Below are 26,923 nucleotides of genomic sequence, written 5' to 3'. Positions count from 1 at the left end.
AATGCGCTCCACACTAATCAGTCAATCATTATTAATCATTGCTCATTGAACATAATCGGATTGCATCATCATCAATTCACGTTTATTTTCTGACTTTGTTTCATTAAACCAATAAAATAAACTGGACAGAAGTTTAATACATGAGCCTGCACCTGTCCTACTTCCTGTCCCTTCTGTTTACTTCCTGTCCCTCCGGTCTACTTCCTGTCCCTCCTGTCTACTTCCTGTCTTACTTTCGGTCTCTCCTGTCTTACTTCCTGTCCTACTTCCCGTCCCTCCTGTCTACTGTCCCTCCTGTCTACTTCATGTCCCTCCTGTCTACTTCCTGTCCTACTTCCCGTCCCTCCTGTCTACTTCCTGTCTTACTTTCGGTCTCTCCTGTCTTACTTCCTGTCCCTCCTTTCTTTCTTCCTGTCCCTTCTGTCCTACTTCCTGTCCTTCCTGTCTTACTTCCTGTCCTTCTTGTCTTACTTCCTATCCTACTTCCTGTCCCTCATGTCTTGGACGTGTCCCTGTCCATCTCTGTTAAATTAAAGTGTTTGTCCTCTCCGTACGGCATCCTGTTAGTGCATTTAATCAGTAACCTCCTGCTCCTGTAGACAGCTTCTTGTTGTCGTGGAAACCAGGTCACAGCAGCAGCTTTCCTCCACCCTAGCGTCTAACTTCCTGTCTGTCCCTCCAGTTCCTGGGCGGCACCATGATCATCATCATCGGCGGGATCATCGTGGCGTCTGTGCTCGTCTTCATCTTCATCCTGCTGATGAAGTACAAGCTCCATAGCAACCACTACAAGCAGAAAGCCGCGGCGCGTCACGCCAACGTCTGCTCCCAGACCAACGGAGGCGGAGGGGGCGGAGCCAGCGGTGTCCTGGCGCTGCCTCCGTCCGCCGCGGGGGGTGCAGGTAACTGACCCGCCGAGGGGCCGGTCCGGTTCTGACGGCGTTCTGACGGCATTCTGATGTCTTCCAGGCGTTAATAAAAGCTGCGCGCCGGCAGCAGAGGGAGGAGCTTCTCTCAGAGGGACGACCGTGGTGGACCTGAACCCGAGTCTTGACGAGGACGCCACGTCCCAATAACAGGAAGCCGGACGCTCAGCGCCGACTCCCCTTCCTGTTTGTTTCACTGCGTTTCTTTTTCTGCTCCGTCCTGGAGTCAAACTGGACTTCCTGTGAGGAGCAGCGGCGCTCGGCGGTGAGTCCCACTCCCACTCAGGACACCCCACACCAAGCTAAACCTTTAATTTGAAGGGTTCCGTTCTGTTCAGTCGCTTTACTCAGCTGATGGCATCCAATCATGGACAGTTAAGAGGAACAACTTCCTCTTTAACAGGAAGTGACCTCACCAGAACCTGACTCAGTGTGGTGGGGGAGGGACATCCCATAATAAAACTTTCACGTTGCTTAATATTGTGATAATTAAAAGCAGTGCTAGCGGCTAATATGGGAGCTAATGTGAAGTGTTGTTGCTAACTTTAAGAAACATTTAGCACTCTTAGCTTCCCATAAAGGAATTTTTCAGAATAAATTGTGAAGCACAAATTTTCTTGACTGTTTTATAAACTTTCAGTTGAATAAAATTTGATGTCTATGTTGAAGTTTTGAGAAAATGGAACAAATACAGCAACAAACTGAAGGGAATTTATCCTGGAGGGGAAGCTAAGGGCGCTAAACGTTCTCAAAGTTTGTAAAAATGCTAAAGCGTTAAACAGTTAGCTGTGCTAATAGCTTCTTAGCCGGTTAGCAGCAGTGTGTCCAACACAAGGTGATCTGAGGTCACATGATCTGGTCTGTAAAACACAGAAATACATTTCTGTTTTCTCCCAGCAGAGTTTCTATGTGTTTCTAAACGATTCTATGTGACAGATCTGTGTTAATTACATTGTTTGATTTTATCGCCTCCTGCCACCAGATTGTGTTTTATTTTTTACTGTTCAGAAACAGTTCATGCTGGACCTTCATGGAAGAAAAGGAAGTAATTGTTTAGAGCAGGGGGGCCAAACTCCAGTCCTGGAGGCCCGCAGTCCTGCAACTTTTAGATGAGCCTCTGCTGCATCACCTGAATAGAATAATTAGGTCATTAAGGTTCTGGAGAACTGATCTACACAAGGAGGAGGAATGAAGCCGTTTCATTCCAGTGTTTTGTACCTGTGGCTCATCTAAAACCTGCAGGACAGCGACTGGAGGACTGGAGTTTGACACCTGTGGTTTAGAAAATGTGACTGTAGGTTTGCATCCAGCAGGAGAAAACACAGGAAGGAGGTCAGTAGAGAAAATGTTTTAAACAACCTGAAAACATGACGAAGCTTCAGATTGAGAGAGAAATTCTTCACCCGATTTCCCATCCCTTCCTTCACTATTTGATAGAAATGTTAAATCTGCCGCTCCAGCCTGTCTCTGTCAGTTTCATCTGATGTCCAGGAACAGACCGGAACCCTGATCCAGCCAGAATAACACCAGACGCCTCCTTGTGGTTGGTTGGTGTCACAGCAGCTCTACTTTTTTTTTTTTCTCCAAGATGGCGGCGCGAGTAGACGCAGCGGCTCTGTGCTCTCCGACTCAAAGTTTGTCTTTTCCACCTTGCTCGGTTAAAAACACCTACAACCAACAAAATTTACTGGCCATTGGTCAAGCAATCGGGGAAGTCTGTCACAGGAGCTTTTCCGTGACCACAACAAAATTCCGGTCGATATTGCATGGACACCGGGCTCTCCCTGGATTACAATCCCATTATCTACGACAGGGCGACGGCGCAGAGATCGTAAACAGAAGAGGGGGCGTCGCAGCGGCGTGTTAGTGAGGCTCAGGAAACAACCACACAAACCACCGCTACCAAGCATCTTTCTCTCCACCGTGAGGTCTCTCGCTAACAAACTGGACGAATGGAAGCTGTGGATTGCAACTGACAACCTCATCCGGGAATGCTGCGTCCTGTTGATCACGGAGACGTGGTTAAATCCAACCATACCGGACCCGGAGATCGAGCTAGCAGGCTACACAGCACATCGACAGGACCGATCAGCAGCTCCGGTCAGAAAAGAGGAGGTGGACTATGTGTTTATGTAAATAACAGCTGGTGTACGAACTCCACAGTAGTTGTTAGCCACTGTTCTCCAGGCGTGGAGTTCATCACAATTAAATGCAGACCCCGATACCGCCATTCTACTCACTGCGGTTTACATAGCACCGGATGCTAACGCTAGCTCGGCCGTGGGACTCCTGCATGATGCTATCAGCAACAACCAGAACAAGTACCCCGAGGCTGTTCACATCGTCTCTGGGGACTTTAGTCATGCTGATCTGAAATCAGTCCTCCCCAAATTCCATCAACACATAAAGTTCACAACCAGGGGTGATTAAACTCTGGACAAGCTGGACACAAACATCAGACAGCCATACAGGGCTAAACCCTTAGCACACCTTGGCCAGTCTGATCACGTGTCCCTGCTACTGATCCCTGGTTACACCCCCCTGTGGAAACGTGTCCCCAGTACAACCCGGACTGTCACCATCTGGCCTGAGGATGCCTCTCACCAACTACAGGACTGCTTCCAGAGAACTGACTGGGAGGTTTTTGCACATCAGGACCTGGAGAACTACACCTCAGCAGTCTTGGACTACATCAGGTTCTGCACAGACAATGTCACCAGGAACAGACTCATGAGGATCGATCCGAATAGGAAACCCTGGATGACTAAGGAGGTCCGGGGCCTCTTGAAAGCCAGGAACGCTGCTTTCAGGTCTGGGGACAAAGCATTCTACAGTTCTGTCAGAGCCAACCTGAGAAGAGGCATCTGCCAAGCTAAGGCATCATACAGAGGGAGAATAGAGAAGCAGCTCAGGAGCAACAGCACCAGGCAGGTGTGGCAGGGTGTTCAGCACATTACAAGCTACAGATCCAGCAACCAGCCATGCACGGAGGGAACCACTTCCCTGGCAGAGGAGATGAATATCTTCTTTGCCCGCTTTGAGGCGACACCTACCACAGCTCCATCACAGCTGCCTGTCCACAGCAGCTCTGCTCTCACAGTAGAGGAGAGTGAGGTGAGGCAGGTGATGAGGAAGGTGAACCCAAGGAAGGCTGCGGGACCTGACGGTGTGTCGGGACGGGTGCTTAAAGACTGTGCAGACCAACTGGCTGGAAAGATTTTTAACCAGTCCCTGTCTCAAGCCACTGTCCCTCCCTGCCTAAAGTCCTCTACCATTGTCCCCCTGCCGAAAAGAACCAACATCAACACCCTGAACGACTACCGACCAGTGGCACTCACACCGATCATCATGAAGTGCTTGGAGAGACTGGTGCGGAGTCACATCCTCGCTGGCCTGCCTGCTGAGCTGGACCCTCTCCAATTTGCCTACAAAGCAAAGAGGTCCACAGAGGACGCTGTATCCACAGCACTTCATGCTGCCCTGACCCACTTAGAGAAGCAGGGGAGCTACGTCAGAATGCTCTTCGTGGACTTCAGCTCAGCATTTAATACCATACTTCCCCAACGTCTGGTGTCCAAGCTAGCAAACCTTGGGCTCCCATCAGCCACCTGCAGTTGGATCCTGGACTTCCTAACAGGTCGCTCCCAGAGGGTCAGACTGGGCCCCCACACCTCCACTGCTCTGAGCCTGAACACCGGATCGCCACAGGGTTGCGTGCTCAGCCCACTTCTCTACACCCTCTACACTCATGACTGTGTCTCCAACCACCTCAGCAACAAGATCATAAAGTTTGCAGATGACACGACTGTTGTTGGTCTCATCTCAGGCGGGAAGGGGGAGCTGGAGTACAGGGATGAGGTGAAGCGGCTGTCAGAGTGGTGCAAAGTCAATAACCTGCTCCTCAACACCTCCAAAACAAAGGAGCTGGTGATCGACTTCAGGAAGAACAAAACGGACATCCAGCCTCTCACCATCAGTGGGACCTGTGTGGAGAGGGTCCCAGTGTTCAGGTTTCTGGGCATGGAGTTGGAGGACAAGCTAACCTGGAGCACCAACACCAAGGAGCTGCTGAAGAAGGCACAGCAGAGACTGTACTTTCTGAGAATACTCGAGAAGAACCGTCTCTCCTCAGACCTGCTGCAGGCCTTCTATCACTGCTCCATAGAGAGTGTGCTCACGTACGGTCTGTGTGTCTGGTATGGCAGCAGCACATCCGCGGACAAGAAGGCGCTCCAGAGGGTTGTTAGGGCAGCAGAGAGAACCATAGGCTGCCCCCTCCCCACTATGGAACAGATTTACACTTCCAGGCTCCACAAGAAAGTTTTGGACATTTTAAATGACTCTTCACACCCTGGCCATGGTCTCTTCCAGCTGCTGCCATCAGGCAAGAGATACAGAGCAATAAAAACCAGGACAAATCGCCTAAAAAACAGTTTTTACCCGATGGCAATCATGGCACTAAATTCAAAGGCATAAGAACTTCTGCTCTTGACACCACTTTGTTAAAAATGTCAATTCTGTTGCGACACCTCCAGGCGCTGCAACCATCTTCTATTTATTCTCATTTTGTACTATTTATTTCTTTATCTTTTTATGTATGTATGTTGTATATTATGTATATACACATAACCTGCATCTTAACTCGAGTCGAGCAAATCTCAATCTGGTTGTAATCTGTTGATGACAATGACAAATAAATCTGATCTTATCTTATTTGAAATGATCAACTTTCAGTTTCAAAGCAAGTAAGAAACATCAACAGCACGAAAAAGACGCCAGAACTAAACCCGGAGGATCTGAGCGTTGCCCTCTGACCTCAGAGAGGTTTATGGGTCGTTGCAGATGTTTCCACCAGCAGGTTTTCACCCTACTGGTGGAAACATCTGCTTTTCATTCTTAATTCAATAAAATAATGAGCTGCTCCTCATTATTTCGGCTGGTCAGAGCTTCAGGTTCTACATGTTGAGCAGCAAACTGGATGTTTGTGTCAGAATGAAGGAATTCATGCAGAGAGGTCACAGAGGTCAGAGCAGCCGGCGGTTCCTGCAGTCTGATGGATCGTCAGGCCGGTTTGGGCCCGGCCGGATTCCTCACGCGGAGCCACAGTGACACCCGGTGGCCGGTCGCTGCGCTGCGGATTTTATTTTTATCCCGATGTATCCAGGGAGAAGAGAAGCGAAGCCGTCTCTCGGCGTCGCTGAGCTCAGGATGCTCTCAGGTGTGAGGAGAGAACAAGACTGGGATTTCTGAGCAGGAGGAGGAACTTTTTCAGAAATCTAAATAAAAAGATGAAACATTGAGACGCTTCCTCTGGAGCAACATCTGAAATCAAACCAGAGAAGCTTCGTTTGTTCAGACGCAGCAGAATCCTCAGAGTCACAATTTAGTTTAATGAGGAACGTCTCAGTGGGAGAGAAGCAGATCCTCAATGTCAGCAGCTGAAACTCTTCCACAGAAAGAGGATGAGACCCAGAACCAGATCAGAACCAGATCAATGTGGGTCCAGTCCAACACCAGACGGTTGGTTCTGGTTGTAACTTGCTGTTTTCCTGTTGGCGCATCAGATCGGATCGGCTCTTCAGAAAGAACCGGTTCTGATCCTGACGGTGATGCTGAGAGTCAGTGTATGGTGCCACCATGTGGGGGCAGTATAAACACTCTGCAACGTTACTGCAGGGCGGAGATGGAGGCAGTGCATCATGGGAGTTGGAGCGTAGAGCTCAGCCGGATGTTTGTAATCACCAAAGTATTCTAGGATTGGTTCTAATAATAATATCTATAGTGATGTCATGTTGCAGTGTGCAGACTCTCTGTCTGCACCTATGAAGTCTGACTCAGCCTGCGTGGAGAGGCTCCAGTGGCTCAGGTCCAGAACAGTTCTTCATACTGAATCAGTTCTTCATACTGAATCAGTTCAGCTCAGATGAAGCATTCAGGTGAACATCAGGCGCAGGCAGACTTACAGACAGTTAGCTAGCGCTAGCTCTGGTATTCGTTTGTCGTCTGCTGCGTCAGTTCTGTACAAAGCTCACGCGAATCACGCAGCGCCCCCTGCTGGAGCTGTGGCACAGAGAAACGGCGCGTCTTGTTTGCTTTACATCTGACTCCTGCATAAAGAGAACGGTCTAATCCAAGGCCGGTGCCTCTCACATCTATCCCTTCCTCCAGCAGCTACCTGAGAAAAGCCACAACTAAAATGAAAGCCATTTAATCTCCTCTGGGGATGAACATGAGGAGAGAAGAAAGACGGACAGACGCAGCCAGAGTTCAGGAGGAAGAGGAGCAGGAAGAGGAGGAAGACTGATGGGCTGCAGAGAGAAGCAACCAGACAAACGTCCAGATGAGTCAGAGAGACGGAGGGATGAAACACCAGCTGGAGGAGGAAGAGGAAACAGTTGATTCCTCCACTTCCTGTGTTCAGACAAACAGGTGACCTCTGACCCCATCCGCCTCATGACCTCGGCAGGACTTGTTGGTAAATGAAAGTTGCACTCAGTCAGATTTCCCATCAGAAATCGTTAGGTCCCTTTCTCTGGTGCTCCCTGCTGGTGAGTGGCAGGAACTGCAGCTTCCATGTTCTCCAGCTGATGTTGAAGTCGTGCTTTTATTTTGAAGTCAGGAAGGACAAAACAGTTTTTCCTCAAAAGAGCCTCAAGGCTTTCAGTCCAGTGATTCATGAAATAAATAAATTCACTAAATGTATTCAGTTAAAGTTGAATTGTTGGAATTAAAAACGTCACATTTTCAATTAAACTCAATGGTACAGTTTACAGTGCAGATCTGATGACTGAAGGTAATGACCTCTGACCTGAATTGGTCAAGGTTTTCTGAACGTCAGGACATGATCAATCAATCAATCAGGTCTCTTTATGGAACTCTACTTTTATACTTTCTTCTGTTTTTCAGATTTTTTCACACTCAGAGTATCAGAGAGTAGGAAGAGGTGAAAACACACACACACCTGCACACACACACCTGGACAGGTGAGCTGTTGTTTCTGAGTTTGAACACAGCCTGCTGCTGCCACCACCAGGTGTGCAGCAGCAGAACCAGGCGGTTCTGGAGGTTCTGGTTTCTGGTTCTGGTGAATTTCAGATCTTTTCTCTGATTGTGAAACTGAACGTTTTGATTCTTAATAAATCTGTGGTGCTGGGCGGTGCGCCCCCTGCTGGCGGCGTTCAGTCCACAGCTCAGCTGCTCCATTCAGCAGGAAATAGAAACTTATTTTAGGAAGCTAGTGTTGCCATGGCAACATGGTGGCATGAAAAAGGTTTTCAGGTCTCAGACGCAGGTCTTCCTCTGGGACGGTCCAGCAGCAGAGGACGGGCTCAGGCCGTGTGAACGGGCTTCACAGTCCATCAGACACGTCACTGCTTCATTTTGCATGTCAGCTTTCAAAATAAAAGCACAATGAGCCGTGGTTTGGTCGCCCATTAGAGGAGAGTTTTTGTCTTCAGCAGTGGCTGAAATAAAAGGAACATTGAGCAAAATATTTGATGCTCATCAAACTGTAATGTTGTTGATGATGATTTTATATCTTAATGTTTTCTGATGAAAAGCCCTTTGAGCTGCATTGTGACTGAAATCTGTAATAAATTGAAATAACTGAAAGGAACCTTGAAGAGGAAAATCTGACGTGGAAATACTTAGAGATGATCGCACATATTAAGATTCTTAAATAAAAATAATGAACTTGTCCACCTGCTAAATTCTCACCTGCACAGTAATTAGTTTGATCAGCGAACATCTAAACCGAAAGAGTGAAAGAAACAAAACAGGAAGCAAATGCAAACACAGAGAAATCCAGCTGCTCTCCCAGGACACGGAAACATGGCCGCCGGGTCAGTCAGCGTCAGTCTGGGTCAGTCAGTGATGAGGCCTTTTCAGCAGCAGGTGGCGCTAGTGAGTCATGAACCTTCAGGCGAAGCAAACGGCCGGAGGCTTTCTTTGGCCATCGCTAGAGACTGGGGTCAAAGGTCACCGTCTGGCAGGATCACCACCCTGAACATGCAGCCAGACATTATGGGATGGTTTAGATTCATGGGTTTGAACAGCCTAGTCAAAGTCCAGTCTGCAGACAGGCAGGTTCTGAACATTTAGGGGTGTGAATGCTTTTTCCATCCTGTTGCTATGGAGACTAACCCCTCCCCCTCTCCTCTAGGTGTTCTGGCTGTGATGAAGGGAACTGGGACCGCCTCTGGTCCAGATCCGGTCCGGGTTTCAGCCTGCTGATGTTCTGGACCCGGTGAGGTTCTGGCAGAACTCAAGGTCGGTCCAACCAGGAAGTTGTGGTGCCGCTGCTCCTCTCCTCATTATACGGTCACATGATAAGGATTACTGTGGGAGCAGCGCCTCCTGCTGGACGCCTTGGCCTGAGAAACAAGCGATGGAAGGACGACCTCTGACCTCCAGACGTTTCTTCATCCCTCCTCCCTCTCTCTGTTTTAGGAACAAACGGTTTGCGTCCGTGATGGACGCTGCTCCGTGTGGGACATAAAAACTGAGCAGCGCCTGAAACGCCGGCGGACTGAACCGATGGCGAATGTATGAAGTGGTTTTAAAAGATGGCCGCAGATGTTGCGTTGTCCCCTCCCTCCCCTGTTGCTGTCTGACAGTGTCTGTGTTTGTATGTGACATCCACCTAACGGTCTTCAGAATTTACTTTAACCATAACGAAACAAACGGAGAAAAACAACTGCAACGTGAAATGGGAATTTTATGCTTTCATAGACACAAATATGTGGATTTATAATGAAATAAAAAGTATTTTTCTTGGAAAATGTGACTTCTGGTTTTCTTTTTGGTTGTGATGTTCACATGAAAAAAAGAACTATCAACACATTTGTAGTTATTGTACTGGTGGGAGCAGCCGGGTGTAACCATGGTGAAACACATCGATGTGCATTACTGCACAGGACAACGTGTTAGCCGCTAACGCTAGCCACAGCTACCGCATGCGCCACTACTGCGCAGTTATCTCCAACACAGGGTGGGCAGGAAACTGTCGCAAAGATATTCGAATCGCCTGCGACAAAATGTCTTACAGCTGAGGAAACTGGTGATGTTTTGATAACTTTGTTTCCTTCCCAGAAACAAATCTATGATCTCTAGTTTGGGTTCTGTTACTTCTTTAAGTTGCTAAAGATTACTAAATGAAGAAAGTGCTGAAAAAGAGGTGAAGAACTCAAAACCACTTCACCTCACACGCAAACCCGTTGCCATGGCAACCAGTTGACAACAGTTCTGCTAGCAAAAGTAGCAAACTTTACGTTCATGTGTATCAGGAACATCAGTGCCAAAAACATGCAGAACATTCAGTCTGCTAGTTGCTAATTGATGACATGAACAAAGCAAAGGCTGATTAGCTAATTAGCGCCACCATCTTTCCCACTCAGACCAGTTCAGATGCAAATGAACTAGAAACATTCAAACGTTTCAGTTTTTAGGACTCGTATTTAATTCAGAATGTTTTTATTCATCCTTTGTTTTGTTCATAACTACATCCTGAACACGCCTCTCATAAAACTAACTCTTTATTTGTTTATTCTCAGTAATGTCTGAAATTTGCTCAAACTTGTATTAGCTGTCAACTAAAACATAAATCAAAGCACTCATTTTAAGATATTTTATTAACAGAAACAATAAATTATAAGAACAATACGTCGTCTAAAACAAACTATCAAAGCCCCCTGTTGTCATAATCAGTCTTTCTGCTCTGCTGCTCAGAGTAAGACGCCCCTCCCTTCAACATGGACTCTTGTGTGTTTGTCCAGATTTCCTTTCTGGATGAATCTTTGTCCACAAAAATCGCAGGAAAACGGTTTCTCTCCCGTGTGGAGCCTCATGTGTATTTTTAAGTTGGACTTGTAGCCAAACCTTTGTCCGCACACTTCGCAGGCGAACGGCTTCATCCCTGTGTGCGTCCTCATGTGGATCTTCAGGGACTCCTTGTGGCTAAACCTTTGTCCACAAACATCACAACCAAACGGTTTCTCTCCTGAATGCAGCCTCATGTGGATTTTGTGCGATTCCTTGTGGCTGAACCGTTGTCCGCACAGATCACATCCGAAGGGTTTCTCCCCAGTGTGGCTCCTCCTGTGCTTGTTCAGGTTGGCCTGTTGGCTGTATCTCTGCCCACACACGTCGCACTCAAAGGGTTTCTCCCCTGAGTGGCTCACTGTGTGCCGGTTTAGATGCGCCTTCTGGCTGAATCTTTTCCCACAGACGTCACAACAGAACGGTTTGTCTCCAGTGTGAATTCTGGTGTGCTGGTTCAGATGGGCCTGCTGGTTGAACCTCTGACCGCAGACGTCGCAGCAGAAGGGTTTCTCTCCTGTGTGGATCCTCATGTGGATCTTCAGATCGGTTCTCCTGGTGAAACTTTTCCCACAGTCACAACTAAAATATTTCAGCGCAGTTTGATCTTTACTTGGTGAATTGATGCGTTTCTGCTTCCGCTTCTCGTTGCAGTTCAGAGAGCGAATGATGGAATGACCCGTCATGTGTCTCTGGAGGGAGCGCTTGCTGGCGAACTGGTTGCTGCACTCGGAGCAGCTCAGGGTCTTGTTTCCCGGAGGAATCCAGTCGTCTTCGGCTCCGGACTCGGAACCCGATAGGGGCTTCAGGTCAGCTTCGCCACGCTTCGATCTATCGTACTCCTCACTTTCCTCGGTCTCTGAAGAGTTGAGCGCCTCTGTGTGAATGTTGTGGTCAAGCCTTCTGCTGGACCCTGCCACCTCACCGTCCTCTTCATCACTTTCTGCCTTCGTCTGATCAACTGAGCTGCTTGGAAGATCTTCATCTTCTGCTTGATGACGATGTGAGAACAAAGGTTTCTCTTCATCGTCGTCTTCGTCATTCTCACCCTTCACAATGACTATATTTAAAGGGAAAGCGTCTTCAATGGGAGGGAGCTCCTCCTCCTCCAGGCTGCTCCACAGCTCTTCCTGTTCCTGCTTAATGCAGACGGCTTCTGGATCCGGCTGGTCCGCATCAGAACTCTGGTCTTCAGGAGGATCTTCCTCCACCAGCAGCATCAGCTGAACATCTGCAGAGAAGATGGCAGAACTCGGATTAGTTCACACGAAGCTATGTCCGAGCCGTGAAGGAGTCTGCAGTCCGAGAAAACAGGCTGAAGGTTCTGTGATCAACCCAAATCAACCTGCAGATCTTTCTACAGCCTCCATCCTTCAACGACCCGAGCGTCCAGGCCGGCTAACAGGATCAACGTATTTATTACGCAGAGAGATCAGAGAAGTGTCCCTGAAGATAAAAAGAAAATATTCAAACAGGATTTTACATAAACAACAAGAAACAATTTGGACCCTTTTACTCCAGCTGAGAAAGAAAACCTTAAATGATTATCAGAACGTGGGAGACAGATATTTTGACACAGCCAATGTGATCCAGCTGCTCATGGATCTTTGGCACATCCCATGGTTCTGGTCTGCTAGTCCACACCCCTGCTGGAGAAACACTGCTACTGCAGAGGAAGCTCCGTTCAGCCACGTGGAGGGAAATGCACTGACCGGTTCTGATCCACTTCCACCTGGAACAGTGAAAAAGCTCATTGCATGTATAAAATCTTTCTATGCTGCGATCAACAACCGATGATCATCCACCGTAACGCTGCCTGAACCCTAACCTGAAAAGATTTGCATGTACAGTATAATGTAGATTTTGTCATATTTCAATCGTTTCATCTTGAGATGTTTCTAAGTGTTTACCCATCCTGTCTGCTTCAGATCCATAACTTGGTTTACTAGATTCTTAATCATTAAAGAAATCTTGCCTTGATGGACAGAGATTTAAACACAATGTTCCAGTAAAAGTTTCATGTTAAATGTGATTCGGTTGAAAATTTTGTGCACCTTAAAAACGTTAGCAGCCCCAGTGCAACCAGTTAAGAGGCCTGAGTTGAGTCAGCTGCAGCCTAGCAAGCTAACTGCTACCGTTAGCTCTTCTTCTTTACTTTAAACGGTCAGAAATGTTTGATTAAAACTCTTTGCGAGAACTTAAAGGAGAAACAGAAAAACACAAACTAGGGATCATGTAGCCGATCTCTAACCACAGCATGTTTAACAACTGAATGGTTGCCATGGAGATTAAAGGATCTCTCAAACATGAAAAAATCAGGATAACACTCCATGTTTGTTTTTGAAGAGGGAATAACAGAACAGCTCAAAAAAGTGGATTTTACATAATGCCCCTTTAAAATACTGGAATGTGTTTTAATTACGTTAAAACTTTACTCTTAAAAAATACAAACATATTATACCATCCATCCATCTTCTTCCACTTATCCGAGGTCGGGTCGCGGGGGTAGTAGCTTCAGAAGGGAGGCCCAGACTTCCCTCTCCCCGGCCACTTCTTCTAGCTCCTCCGGGGGAATCCCGAGGCGTTCCCAGGCCAGCCGAGAGACATAGTCTCTCCAGCGTGTCCTGGGTCTTCCCCGGGGCCTCCTCCCGGTGGGACGTGCCCGGAACACCTCACCAGGGAGGCGTCCAGGAGGCATCCTGACCAGATGCCCGAGCCTCAACTGGCTCCTCTCGATGTGAAGGAGCAGCGGCTCTACTCTGAGTCCCTCCCTGATTACTGAGCTTCTCTCTCTAAGGGAGAGCCCAGACACCCTGCAGAGAAAACCCATTTCGGCCGCTTGTATCCGCGATATCGTTCTTTCAATCATGACCCAAAGCTCATGACCATAGATGAGGGTGGGAACGTAGATCGACCGGTAAATCGAGAGCTTCGCTTTTTTGCTCAGCTCTCTCTTCACCACAACGGACCGGTACAGCGCCCGCTTGATGGCAGACGCTGTACCGCCTGTCGATCTCCCGCTCCCTTCTTCCCCCATTCGTGAACAAGATCCCGAGATACTTAAACTCCTCCACTTGGGGCAGGACCCCCCCCCTGACCCGGAGAAGGCTCTCTACCCTTTTCCGGCTCAAGACCATGGCCTCGGATTTGGAGGCACTGATCCCCATCCCGGCCGCTTCACACTCGGCTGCGAACCGCTCCAGCGAGAGCTGCAGATCACGATCTGATGAAGCCAGAAGGACCACATCATCCGCAAAAAGCAGAGATGAGATCCTAAGGCCACCAAATCGGATCCCCTCAACACCTTGGCTGGTCTAGAGATTCTGTCCATGAAAGTAATGAACAGAATCGGTGACAAAGGGCAGCCCTGGCGGAGTCCAACTCTCACCGGAAACGAGCCCGACTTACTGCCGGCAATGCGGACCAGACTCTGACACCGGTCATACAGGGACCTGACAGCCCGTATCAAAGGGCCCGGTACCCCATACTCCCGGAGAACCCCCCACAGGGCTCCCCGAGGGACACGGTCGAACGCCTTCTCCAAGTCCACAAAACACATGTAGACTGGTTGGGCGAACTCCCAGAATCCTGCTGAGGGGTTATAAACATATTATACAATATTTATAAATTCCAAGATTCAAAACTGATGAGCAATTCTAAAAAATAAGACAGAAATATGAAATTTAAACAGATTTTAAGTTTTAATTTGGAAACCAATTTACTAGAGAATTTTGCAGTTATTATTGTGTTTAAATAATGCGGCCAAAATGCCTTGTTGGATTACCGTGAACAACGGCGCCCCCCAGTGGTCAGGCTGATGTGTTCACGTAAACAGAAATGCCACTCACAACATGGCGGCTACGTTGACCTGCTGTTCGGACGCTCGTGCGGCTCCAGCCTGCTGTCCGCAGCTGCTAGCTGCGGACAGCAGGCATGAGACCTCCGAGCTTTCCAGACACGGTCCCTGACTAGACCAGTCCACCCAGTTCACAGCTGATAATGGGAAAGAAAAGGCACCAACCGGGATGTTCGGGGCTGAAAGCAGCATCCAGTATTTCGTGTCTCTGCTCCTCTGCTGCATCCAGTCGCTGTTTGACCTGCTGTCTCCACATCTCTGCTAGCTTTTCTCTCTCCAAACTTTCCTTTAACAGTTACTGAGCAGTTCCAGCTGAGCCTCAAACCGTTTCTCTTCTTTCCAGGGTTCACCAACTGCTGCTGTTTCTGTCTTACAGCTTTATTAACTCTCCCGCTGCTGCTCCGTGGACAGAAACCCGAGAAAACACGGAGGACGGCGCTCCAACTAGCTCTGCTAACTGAACATAGTCACGAGTCTGCGCACTGGGGTTCATGCTAGCCTCGGGGAAACGAAACACCCGGAAGTCCCGCCCACATAGGACATCAACTAGACGTCAACATGTCCGCCATATTGGGAGGGAAATGCGTCAGATGTATAATTTAGTAAAGATTAGGAGCGCCTTAAACAGTTTTTAAAGCTCTACAGTTCACTCTTCACAAATAGCTTTAAGTTTAAATATCAGAAAAAAGAGATAATTAATAGATAATTAATAACAACGTTTCTATATTTCAGTAAGAAACATCTATATTCACTCAGATTAGTGTCCCTTTAAACAACCTGGTTAAGGTTTGGCTCTTTAAGCTTCTGATATATGGAGAATTTTCTAACCACAAGGTTAAAGGTCAAGTACAGATGGGTCTTCCAGATGGACAATGGCCCTCAGCAGACCACCATGTTAGTCAGAAAGTCACTGAATGAGAACTAAGTCCATGTTCTGAAGCAGCCGTCACAAAACCTTAGTTTCACAGTTTTGCCCTTTCGACCTCTGAACGCTTTGCTGCGTTCAGAGACTCTGGGCTCTCAGCTGTTGAGGGATGATTGCGTCCTGGAGGAGTGGACTGTGTTGAGCTTTTAAATTTTACCCAATTGCCAATGTTTGCCCGCGACATTTGTAAAGCGCCAGTTCGATGCTAAGAAATGTACCAGATATGACCCGCACTGCAAACAGCCGTCCTCCTCTGCAATGAGAGAAGAGCCAAACGAGGCGACTGTCCATGTTGGTTCAATATTTGGAGTGTGACCAACACGGACTGAGCGGCTTCCTTCACTTCCTCCTCTGCCATTTCTAAAACTACAGGCAGACCACAGTAATAAACAGAGCAGAAAATCCGCGTCATGGTTCACAGTGTAAAATTAAACCAGAACTAATTTCATCAAGAGGGTTCTTTCTAAGGATCAGGTAAAATATGTTGGTTTTATTCAAAAATAAAATATTCAACCTCTTAATATGGAATTTGTTGATTTTTAGCAACAATGATTTATTCAAAAATCATAATACTAAGAAATAATAAGTTATTCTGACAAATAACAGATCAGTAACCAAATATCCCTCAAAAATAATATAAGGTTAGATTTAAATCACTCAGTTTATGTCAGCACAAAACAGAAATCAATAAATTTCCAAAAACTTCAGTTCATTTTAATCAGAATAATGTCCACAATAGAGTCCCATAGCCTCATACAACAAAGTCCTGCATTATTCCCTGTTTCAATCCAAAATGAAAAATTCAAGACGACAAAATCCCCCAAAAATGATGAGAAAAAATATTGGTGGCACCAAAAACCTGCAGAAAGAAGAAATTCCAGATGTCGTTCTTCCCCCTCGGCGCCGATCCAGTTTCCAGTCTGTGGCGCAGGGCGAACCCTGACTGCCGTTTATGTCTTTTCTTTCTCTTCTTCTTGTTTCACACGTTCATAAAGGCAAATCTCCCGCCGTGCGCGTCTCCCTCGCCGGTTGTGCCGCTTTTTATGCTAATGTCAGCCCAGCATGATGCTGGTTTTAAACAGTGGAAACTTAGAATCATTCAACAGCCAAGTAACGGAAACTGTTCTAAAAAAAACTCTGATATATTTACTTTATTTAGTCAAAGGAAAACAAACACAGTGGTTTTGTTACAACTGCTTAGCTTCTACCTCCCAGGTCTGAGTCCAGAGGAGAAAGTCCAGACTGCTCTGGAAGTGACCGACCCAGAGGACATTCACCCCTTCACCCCTTCACCCCTTCACACGCCAAGCTTCCTGACTGTGGAGACCAGGCTGCTGTGCACCGGGAATCGAACCAACAAACTCCCACCATCATCCCAGCTGCGAGTCTTCTAACAGCTTTGAGGTGGTTAAATAAGAAGCTTACAGAAATGTTTCTGTGAGGGACCAGACTAAAACGAGGACAAAAAAATGTTCAAAGTAGCAAAAATTCAATTTAATTATTCCAAAATAGCAAACAAAACATAAAGATTTAATGCAAAAATAAGTCAAAGAATAAATAACAATTTTGGGCCCAATTTAACTGAGGTCAACTGAATTCTAACTGAACACAAAGAAAACTGACCTGCCAACAAAGAACAAAAGGCTTAAATAGGGGTGGAGTAACCTAAATCTACCACAAGAGGGAGGCACGACATAACAAAAGAACAAATAAATACAAAATTAACTAAAGCATTCTATGAAATAAATGAAGCAAAACTAACTCTTACTTAGCAGAAACAATAAGTGAATATTTAAGTGACAAAATTAACTAATTAAAAACAACTTGAAACAAGTCTTCCCCCTTCAGTCTTTCAAACAAATGGTTTGCTCCAGGTTTCCTCCTCCAGCTGGTTTGTCTCAGCAGCACCTCAAACAAAGAACAAGTATAAATAAACCATTCAGACAGACATTAAATCAGTGTGCACCCATTAGAAAATATATGTCTAAATGAAATAACCAACTTAAACGTATAAACTGTAATATAATATATGGAAAAAATACTAACACGATGTGGTGGTGGGCGGAGCATCCACCACAGTTTCATTTAAAGCTGCATGTCAAGTTTTAACCTGTGTATAAAATGCTTAGTGATGCTTTTCTGTATTTCTATTGTAGAATCTGATTGATTTGCCCACTGCTGTCTTTTCTGGTGTAAAGGTTTTATTTTGTAATTCTCATTTTAGGGAAGATGTTTTTTTGAAGAAAGCTGTTTGAATCAGTTACTTTAATTACACATTTCATAAGTTCCTTCTTTTATTTTATTCAAACCAACATGAATGCTCCTTCTGAGGACGTTTTCAGTCGATGCGTTCGGCTCATTTGCTACACTTGGTCACATCAGGTGGAGCATAAAAGCTGCGACGCTCCACCTGTGGAAGTAAATCTGCTGATCCTCACCTGGACTCTGACCCAGTCCCTCTCTAACCTGACCAGGTGACCTACGCTCTTCTGCAGATTACACAAAGGCTTCATGTAGGCAGAGCGGGGAAAGGAAACAGTCAAATGGATGTTCAGCCTCTGTTAGCGTGACCATGCTAACTGATGCTAATCAGGATGTTGAGAATTTGTTTTGGGTTTAAGCAGGATTTGCTTAGGACTTATTATTTGGAATATTATAATTTAATATAAGTAACTATTTTAGTTGCAGTTGTTTCATAAATTTAGTTAGCATTTGATAGTTAGCATCTGGTTCAAAACTGACTATTGTGGACCTTTAACAGAATGGACTCTATATCCCATGATGCTTTAGAACTAGTAGAAGAAGAACTTGAGGTTAGAGGAAGAAGTGAACTGAGGACGGTTGGTTTCCGAGAAAAGAGTTATGTTAGCTGAATAACTAAACTCTGTACGATTCGTTCATCCTTTTTTCACTAAAGTTCATCTGAATAATCCAGCCGACTTCGTTTCCTCTTTGAATTATTCAGATGAACTTTAGTGAAAAAAAGGATGTTTGGTTCTGATGCAGAACAGAACCAGAACCAGAACCAGAACCAGCAGGTTGATCCAGCAGCAGATCTTTAATCTTTCAGTAATTTATAAACTAGCAGCAGATTAAAGTCTCAGTGAAGGAATGTAGAACTAGATGATGTAGAACTGGGTGATGCTAGCATTGAATGAATGAAGGAAATAATTGAACAACATATTCATATATTTAACTTGTATATTTTACCACTAAACAACAGATATATGCAATAAATGAATATTTCTGAGGAATTGTATTAAGTGGAGACACTCATTAAAACTGGTTTTTATTTAGAGCTTTACATTTTCATAAAGGTGTAGCAGAGATTTTATCAGTGACTCTGAACCAAACTAGACATTTTCATTTTAGTTTACTGAGAAAAACATGTTAAGCATCAGCAGCACTTACAGCTTGGACACATTAAAACGTTTTAAACCATATTTCACGTTACGTTTCGCTGTAACTTTGCTGCTCTTAAACAATTTGCCCCCAATAATCAAATGGATTTCCTCCCTTGATCAGAAATAAAACAGGTTCAAGTCTGTAATATTTTATGAGTCTAAATTGTCTAAATTTAATAATGTGAGACATAAAAATTTCTGTTTATTCAGTCAGTGTTTCACACAAAAAATGTTAAAATATATATGCCGTTCCTTTTTTAATTCAGTATTTTATGAAAATGTAGCCCTTGATGGAAGGAAAGACAGCTCAGCCTCTTCAAGGCAAAACTCAGGATTTTAAGAAAATCATCACTCATCAATGAACTGATAGTCTATCAATGAGATCAATCAACTTTAGTTCAACTCAATCAATAACCTGCATCACAAAATACTTCTGTTGGTTTAATAAAGGGTGAACATTCCTGCATTGTCTTAATATTGATAATTCTTCCTTTGTGGATCTACATGTGATTTTTTACAGCCTGAACTGCCATGAGACTCGATAAATCCTGTTCGTCTACTGCGTGGCTTTTTCCATATCTGTCCATTATTGTCTATACAAAGAACATAAAGTGTGCGGACACAAAGGCAGTTTAGAGAGACGGGTAGCCATGTTTTTAGACCGTGGGAGTACCCAGAGAGAGCCCGTTCTTGAAGGGCAGAACAAGCATTTCTTGTTCCCTAAGCAGTTTCTCCTCCAGTGTGGATCCTCATGTGATTTTTTAAGGTGGGTTTTGCAGTAAATCTTCGACCACATACATCACAACCAAATGGTTTATCTCGTCTGTGGATTGTCATGTGACCATTTAAAGCAGACTTCTGAAAAAATCTTCGTCCACAAACGTCACATCCATAAGGTCTTTCTCCTGTGTGACTTTTCACGTGTCTGTTTAGATTTGACTTGAATCGAAATCTTTGCTCACAAACATCACAACTAAACGGTTTGTCTCCTGTGTGGATTCTCATGTGGCAGTTTAAATGAGAATTTTCACTGAATCTTTTCCCACAGACATCACAACCAAATGGTTTATCTCCTGTGTGGATTGCCATGTGGCGGTTTAAAGCAGACTTTCCGATAAATCTTTGCCCACAAACATCACAAATAAATGGTTTGTCTCCTGTGTGAACTTTCATGTGACTTTTTAAAGTTGATTTTAACCTGAACTTCTGTTCACAAACATCACAAATAAATGCTTTTTCTCCAGCATGAATTCTGATGTGATTGTTTAAAGTTGACTTATTACGAAATTTTCGCCCACAAAAGTCACAGCTAAACGGTTTGTCTCCTGTGTGGACTCTGATGTGTCTGTTTAAACTTGATTTAACTCTAAATTTTTGTTCACAAACCTCACAACTAAATGGTTTTTCTCCTGTGTGAATTTTCATGTGTCGATTTAATTTAGACTTAACTCTGAATCTTTGTTCACAAACATCACACCCGTAGGGTTTCTCTCCTGTGTGGCATTTCATGTGTTTGTTGAGATAATCCTTCTTGCTGAAGCATTTACCGCAGTCAGGACAACCATACAGCTTCAGACCTGCCTGGACCTCACTGGCTGAGCTTGAAGACGTTGGTGCTGAATGATCGGCCATGTGACTCTGAAGAGAGCGCTTGTTGTTAAACTGCTGGCCACATTCAGAGCAGCTCAGGGATCTGTTGACCCCTGAATCAGGAGTCCTGCTGTCCTTCCACTCATCATCACTGTCTTCAGTTTCAGACCCTGAGTCAGGCTGCTCCACACCATCATCCTCTCCATCATCAGTGACCTCAGACTCTGAAGAGTCGGCGGCGTCTCTGGGAGTGTTCACATCTTCTGCATCTTCCTCTCCTTCAGTTGTTGCCTTCATCTGCTGAGCTGAGCTGCTGCTTGGCAGTTCTTCATCTTCTGTTTGATGAAGATGAGAGATCAGAGGTTCCTCTTCATCATCTTCGCTCTTTATGAGAACAGCAATGACTGGAGACCTGGAGGCATCAGCCTCCTCCTTCACGCTGAGCGGCTCCCCCTGCTGGCTGCTCCAGGGTTCCTCTTCTTCCTCCTTCATGTGGACGGGTTCTGGGTGGTTCTGGTCCAGATCAGGACTTGGTTCTTTTTTAACCAGCAGAACCTGCTGAACATCTGCAGGCAGCTCTGAAACAGATTACAGATTATGAACAATTGTAGCTCCTTAATAATTCTGTTATATTTCAAACCCAGAAATGTGCAACTAAATGAATCACATGTAGGCCTGTCACAATAACAAATTTTGCTGAGCGATTAATTGTCTCAAAAATTATTGCGATAAACGATAATATTGTTTGAAGACCTTTTTACACTGATTTAATGGAAGTGACGTAATAATGATGTGATTTCCTGCCAAAGATAAATACACTTTATTTTCAAAAGAATATTTAACACTGGAAATGATAAACAAAATAAACAAAACAACCAAAAACAAAATGGTTTCTCAGTCTCCATTAACAAAAAATGTACTTGATAAAAACTAAACAACATAAAGCCAAAGTGGAAATAAATACTGCATTCAACCAAAAGAGTGCAGATTATGAAGTCTGTATATTATGTTGCCCTTCAGTAATAATTAGATTTAAATAGAGAAGATGGGCACATCGACAACCTGATGCAATAATTCACACTACATGATTTTTGCTCCTATTTTTCCCCATACAACAATCTTAGACCGTTGGTCTTTCTAAGATTGTGTGGTGTGTTATGGTAGATCTTCGTTGCCGCTCCGATCTAAATCAAGAGTTTTCCCCGACTGGGATCTTAACGCTTCCTGTTGAATGTGACAGGTAGCCAATCAGAAAGCTCGGATTCTCCTCCGTGTTTTCTGAGGGTAAATTACGGAGGGGAATCCCAAACAGCTGACACCGAGCAACCCGAAGTCCAGCTGACATCGGAGATGATATGTGGAAACAACATTAATGTTTATTCAACATGCAAAGTATAGAAATGACAAGAGGAGGAGTTGGAGCCAAATTGCTACCAGTTGATAAACCCGGTAACTTTTCAGCTGTTCTTCATTAACATGACGTAAATAGGTTATAATGATTTTCATTCAGTCAGGACTTTACGCTGACACTAGCCACATGCATTGCAGGTAGATTGTAGTAAAGCATTGATTAATGCCTGGTTTTAAAATTAGTTCACTGAACTTGCAGCCATTATTTTGTGCCCATTGTTGGACACCACACGGCAGGACCGAACCCGATGGAACCGTTATACCTAGGATTTCTGTCGGCTAATGTGTGATCTGTCAGGTTTTGAAAATGGGCCGACAATCGGCCGACAGATCTAAGATCGGGTCGTCTGCGCTGGGCTTTACACTAAGGAAATGAGGTCAGAGGTCAGTAGAGAGCACCGGAGTTTAGCTTTTTTTCATTCAGTGTCATTAACAGAAAGAGAAAAAGGCCGGAAGAGACGATAATGCCGATAATTAAAATGAGGTCGATAGTTTTAATTTATCGTACGATTAATTGATTTATTGTTTATCGCGACAGGCCTAACCACATGTATTGATACTTTTTCCCAACAACCTGTGAAGGCAGCAGCTCCTCTTGGTCTCTCTTAGTCCTTCCTTTTGAAAGTCATTTGATCATTTTCAGCTTCTGCATTTTTTCTCACAGCTGGAAAACTTCAAATTACCTCCAAATCCAAATCCTGAAGTTCTGCTGCTGTACAAACATCCAGCTGTATCTCTGTTACTGACATCTTGACTTTTTTCTCTTACAGTTTTAAATTGCTCAGTTTCTTGTACAGGGTTCCCACTGGTACTTAGAAAACCATTCCAAGACTTTTCCATGACTCTCCATGACTTCAGTATAACTTTCCATGACCCACAAACAGCAAGTTCACAAAGAAAAGTGTGACTGCAGACCGAATGTCACTGAGCTGAACGGGAGCGAACATGAACAGGGGATTCAGACGGGGAGGAAAAATAAATGATGAAAATGTAGAAATGAAGCTCAACAGACAGACAGTGAATCGAAAAGTGTCAAGATATTAACTGAAGAATCATAAAATAATGATGTCATAAAAACATATTAGCAGTAAATACAAGATTGTACATATGCAGAACTAACAGACAGGAACACACACCACAACACTACTAGTCTTCAACTGGAGGCTTATTTGATGATTAAACAAATATATATTGTTAATAAAATAGAATAATATCCACTGCTGTGTGCACAGAGCATTACCAAAACAAAAACAGTTCTCACTGAGGACCGGCTCGTTGCTATCGTTCACAGTAAAGAATCGTTCAGAGGAATCGGATCATTCTTAGGAGGGTGTGGGCCCCCGGGCCTGAGCCAATGTGTGGCCCTGTGCAGTAATCAGCCACTGTTTCCTGTTGCTCTGCCAAGACAAACCAGGTCAACTGTCTATTTGCACAGTTTACAGTCACCCCAAGTTAATGATTTTTTCACTATATTTCACAGACACACACACACACACAAATCAGCTAGTCAGGTTTTTTAAAGATCGGTGATCAGCCAATAAATTGCAATCGGTGCACTGCTGCTTTCTTTTTAAAATTGTGATCTGACTGTATGTAACAGAGTTTAGGTTGTAGAATCCCACTTGCTTTATGTATCGGTGCAATGGGGAAATAGCGCCCCCTCTCTGTGTGGCTACAGGGTTTCCACCAGTAAACCTGCTGAGCTGTTAGAGGTGCTGATGGTTTTAGCAGCAAGAGGGGCCCCTAGGTCAGATTCTGCCCCAGGCCTCATGCAGCCTTGGACCGGCCCTGCAGGATGAGTTCAATCTGCTGCACTGAGCAGAGATGAGCAACAAACTGAGATTTAATTCAATGCTGCTAATGTGGCTTTAGCAGCTCTAACATTTCTGTCTGTTGAGTTTTAATAAGAGCCACAGAAACTGTTTTGGTTGCTTCAGTTTCTCAGATCTCCGCCCTCATTAACTCTGACTAAGTGGACAAAACATTTGTTATGGGTTGGTGCTTCGTGTAACCAGAAAAATTATATAAAAATAATAATAAAATAATATAAAACCAGCGTGAAGCTCCTCACAGGCTGAACCTGCATGATGAGATTAGCGTTGGTTCGTTAACCGCTAACGCTCTGACCAACCGGGACACAGACATGAACTTTACAGCGCAGACAGCGCCACACGCTGGGCAGCGAGATGAGATGGAAACGACGCTCCTCTGAAAGCGACTACAGTTTATTCCTGCGGTTCACATAGAGCTGTGCAACCAGAGCGCGATCCACAATGAGGTAACTTTATCCAGCTGCTGCTGCAGCGCGAGGAAAGGCGCTGAGGCTCCAGCGATGTGATTGGTCCAACTTTAAATGCATAAGCTATAAACCTATCTTCTATAAACGTATCTTTTAGGAATAATTCTGGTCCGCCAGTGAAACGCTCAGAGTAACAGAGACACTTGCAATACGGCTTAAAAAAACAAAAAATTCCTAAAAACATAAACAAGATAGGCTTAGCCTGGCGGTGGGGCCAGTAAAGCATGGCGGGCTGCCAGGCCTAATATACTGGGGGCATCTCTATTTCTGCTAAACAGGATTTTCCTCTGGAGGAGCCTTACCGTAATACACGGTCTATAGGAGAAGCTAAATTCCAGCGCCACATAAAAACCTGAAGCCCCAGAAGCTGAGCTACCAACATGTTCTCCTAGAGAACCCAGCAGCTCCCGGCCTGCAGCTCCCATCCCGGATGAAGAAGGTAAATCTCCAAACCTGATGTGTGCAGCCGATGTTCGGGGCTGAAAGCAGCATCCAGTATTTCGTGTCTCTGCTCCTCTGCTGCATCCAGTCGCTGTTTGACCTGCTGTCTCCACATCTCTGCTAGCTTTTCTCTCTCCAAACTTTCCTTTAACAGTTACTGAGCAGTTCCAGCTGAGCCTCAAACCGTTTCTCTTCTTTCCAGGGTTCACCAACTGCTGCTGTTTCTGTCTTACAGCTTTATTAACTCTCCCGCTGCTGCTCCGTGGACAGAAACCCGAGAAAACACGGAGGACGGCGCTCCAACTGCCGCCATTGTACCGGAGAGAAGCACGAGTCTGCGCACTGGGGTCAGAGGCTGGAGCCGCCAATCACGGAGTAGAACACCAGGAAGTCCCGCCCACACAGCGCATCAGCGAGACGTTAACATGTCCGCCATATTGGGAGGGTCATGAAAACAACTAATTAACTGAATTTGTCAATGTCAAATTTATTTATAGAGCACTTTAAAAGCAGGTGTAAAACTGCAGCAAAGTTCTGTACAAGAACGACAATAACACCAATTATTAAAACAGAGAATCAAAACACTACTTCAAATAAATGCCAAAGAATAAAAATGGGTTTTGAGCAGCGATTTAAAATGATCCAGGCTGTGGGCAGATCTAATTTGGAAAAGAAGATTATTCCATTATTCCGATCTCCTTTCCTCCTAAGTCGGGTCCGAGGAACGGTCAGTAACAGCTGGTTATTTGATCGTAGGGTTCTGGACACAGACTGGAATCTTAAAATGTCCCAAAGATAAGGGGGAGCTAATCCATTTAAAACTTTAGAAGTTCATAAAAGAATCTTAAAATCTATTCGATAAAAAACAGGCAGCCAGTGTAAAGAGGCCAGTATGGGCCTTATATGGTCAGGCTTCCTGGTTCCTGTAAGAAGTCGTGCTGCTGCGTTCTGGATGATTTGAAGTCGCTGCATCTGTGATTTATCCAGGCCTCTATATAATGAATTACAATAATCCAATCGAGATGTAATGAAGGCTGGATAAGTCCTTCAAAGTCCTTAAAACCAAAATAAGATTTAACTTTTGCTAAAATCCGCAGGTGATAAAAACTTGATCTAACGACAGACCTAACTTGTTTATCTAGCTTTAAACAGCTATCAAAAGTAAAACCAAGGTTCCTAGCAGAGGTCTGACAAAACCGAGCTAAAGAACCAAGAATCAGATCTGGATTTGTGGTGTGAAGACTCTGACCAAATAATATAACTTGCGTTTTACTTTGATTGAGGTAAAATTTGCAATTTTAGCAGGTTTAAAAGTCATTTGTTTATACTTGAATAATAGATTTTGACAATTAGACGATTGTTTTGCTCTTTGATGATTTGATAGTATAGAAAAAATGAAACAGTTCATCTTTTCCTGACAGTGTAAACAATCTTCTTGACTATCAGATAATTATAAATACTCTGTCATCTAAAAAATGAAGTTGGATTACCAAGCATGCATTAGTTTTCTTTCTAAAACAATTTTCTATTATCAACCAGTACAAATAATAACATAGGCTAAAATCAACATTCATTTAAACTTGTTTTTTTTTTTTAGATAAAATGGAAAATATACACTAAGATGTTCTATCAATATAAGAAATGCAGTAGCATTCCCATGTCATTATAGTCTCTGAGCTATTCAATGTCTTGTTGACTGGTGATCATTTAGGACAGGCATGTCCAAAGTCCGGCCCGGGGGCCAATCACGGCCCACGGTCAGATTTCATATGGCCCGCAGCTTCGGTCTTATAATGTATTATTTATGGCCCGCCTGCACTGTGAAACAGAATAAATAAATCATAAAACTTGAAACTGTAATTCCTCCTTTCACCAAATGGTGGCAGCACCACTTTAATACTATCAGTCTCTGCCTCCGTGCAGCGAACCCCTCTCCACTCATTTCTGCCATGGCCACTGCAAAGAAAACAAGTTGACAGTGAGGGCCGCCGCTTTCAAGAGAGATGGGAATTATAATACTTCTTCACTGAAAATCAAGGCAATTGTGCTTGTCTAATTTGTAATGAGACGGTTGCCTTGTTTAAGGATTTCAACGTAAAGAGACACTACCAGAGTAAACATGCTAACACATACAACAAGCTAACAGGAAGTGACAGTGCTGAAAAACTGAAAAAGCAATTCTTCACGCGGGCCTGTGAGTCAAAAGAAAATACCACCAAAGAAGCTACGAAGTTAATGTTAATATCTAAACATGGC

General features: G+C 44.6%; 3 protein-coding genes across 6 annotated transcripts in view; 1 reads left to right on the top strand and 2 right to left on the bottom strand.

Moving 5' to 3' along the window:
• The window catches only part of LOC102227827 (leucine-rich repeat and fibronectin type III domain-containing protein 1-like protein), an 83,924-nt gene extending 74,218 nt beyond the window's left edge, over positions 1-9,706 (top strand). The window contains exons 11-13 of the mRNA XM_023351045.1: positions 683-902; positions 970-1,191; positions 9,088-9,706. Coding sequence (XP_023206813.1) covers positions 683-902; positions 970-1,076 — 327 coding nt within the window. The 3' untranslated portion in view covers positions 1,077-1,191; positions 9,088-9,706. The remainder of the gene's footprint in view (positions 1-682; positions 903-969; positions 1,192-9,087) is intronic.
• An 831-nt stretch (positions 9,707-10,537) lies between these two features.
• Positions 10,538-15,042, bottom strand: LOC102233208 (zinc finger protein OZF-like). Of its 2 annotated transcripts, none has more exons than XM_023351021.1 (2): positions 14,764-15,042; positions 10,538-11,973 (listed from the first exon to the last, which is right to left on the bottom strand). In XM_023351021.1, exons 1-2 carry the CDS (start codon positions 14,852-14,854, stop codon positions 10,649-10,651), a joined length of 1,416 nt encoding a protein of 471 aa, XP_023206789.1. In that variant the 5' UTR covers positions 14,855-15,042; the 3' UTR covers positions 10,538-10,648. The 2 variants fall into 2 exon arrangements, with proteins under 2 accessions (XP_023206789.1, XP_023206791.1); XM_023351023.1 differs by lacking the exon at positions 14,764-15,042 and adding an exon at positions 12,088-13,241.
• A 974-nt stretch (positions 15,043-16,016) lies between these two features.
• Positions 16,017-25,079, bottom strand: LOC111611951 (gastrula zinc finger protein XlCGF57.1-like). Of its 3 annotated transcripts, XM_023351020.1 has the most exons (3): positions 24,680-25,079; positions 22,675-22,676; positions 16,017-21,072 (listed from the first exon to the last, which is right to left on the bottom strand). In XM_023351020.1, the coding sequence occupies exons 1-3, from the start codon at positions 24,780-24,782 to the stop codon at positions 19,648-19,650; spliced, it is 1,530 nt and encodes a 509-aa protein (XP_023206788.1). In that variant the 5' UTR covers positions 24,783-25,079; the 3' UTR covers positions 16,017-19,647. The 3 variants fall into 3 exon arrangements, with proteins under 3 accessions (XP_023206788.1, XP_023206787.1, XP_023206786.1); XM_023351019.1 differs by lacking the exon at positions 22,675-22,676 and having other exon boundaries at positions 16,017-21,083; XM_023351018.1 differs by lacking the exon at positions 22,675-22,676 and having other exon boundaries at positions 16,018-21,095.
• Between the last annotated feature and the right edge of the window lie 1,844 nt (positions 25,080-26,923).

This window comes from Xiphophorus maculatus, chromosome 18 (genome assembly GCF_002775205.1).
Source record: "Xiphophorus maculatus strain JP 163 A chromosome 18, X_maculatus-5.0-male, whole genome shotgun sequence".
Lineage (NCBI taxonomy): Eukaryota > Metazoa > Chordata > Actinopteri > Cyprinodontiformes > Poeciliidae > Xiphophorus > Xiphophorus maculatus.
Note: the sequence above shows the minus strand (reverse complement) of the source record. Positions and strands in the feature narration are given on the sequence as shown.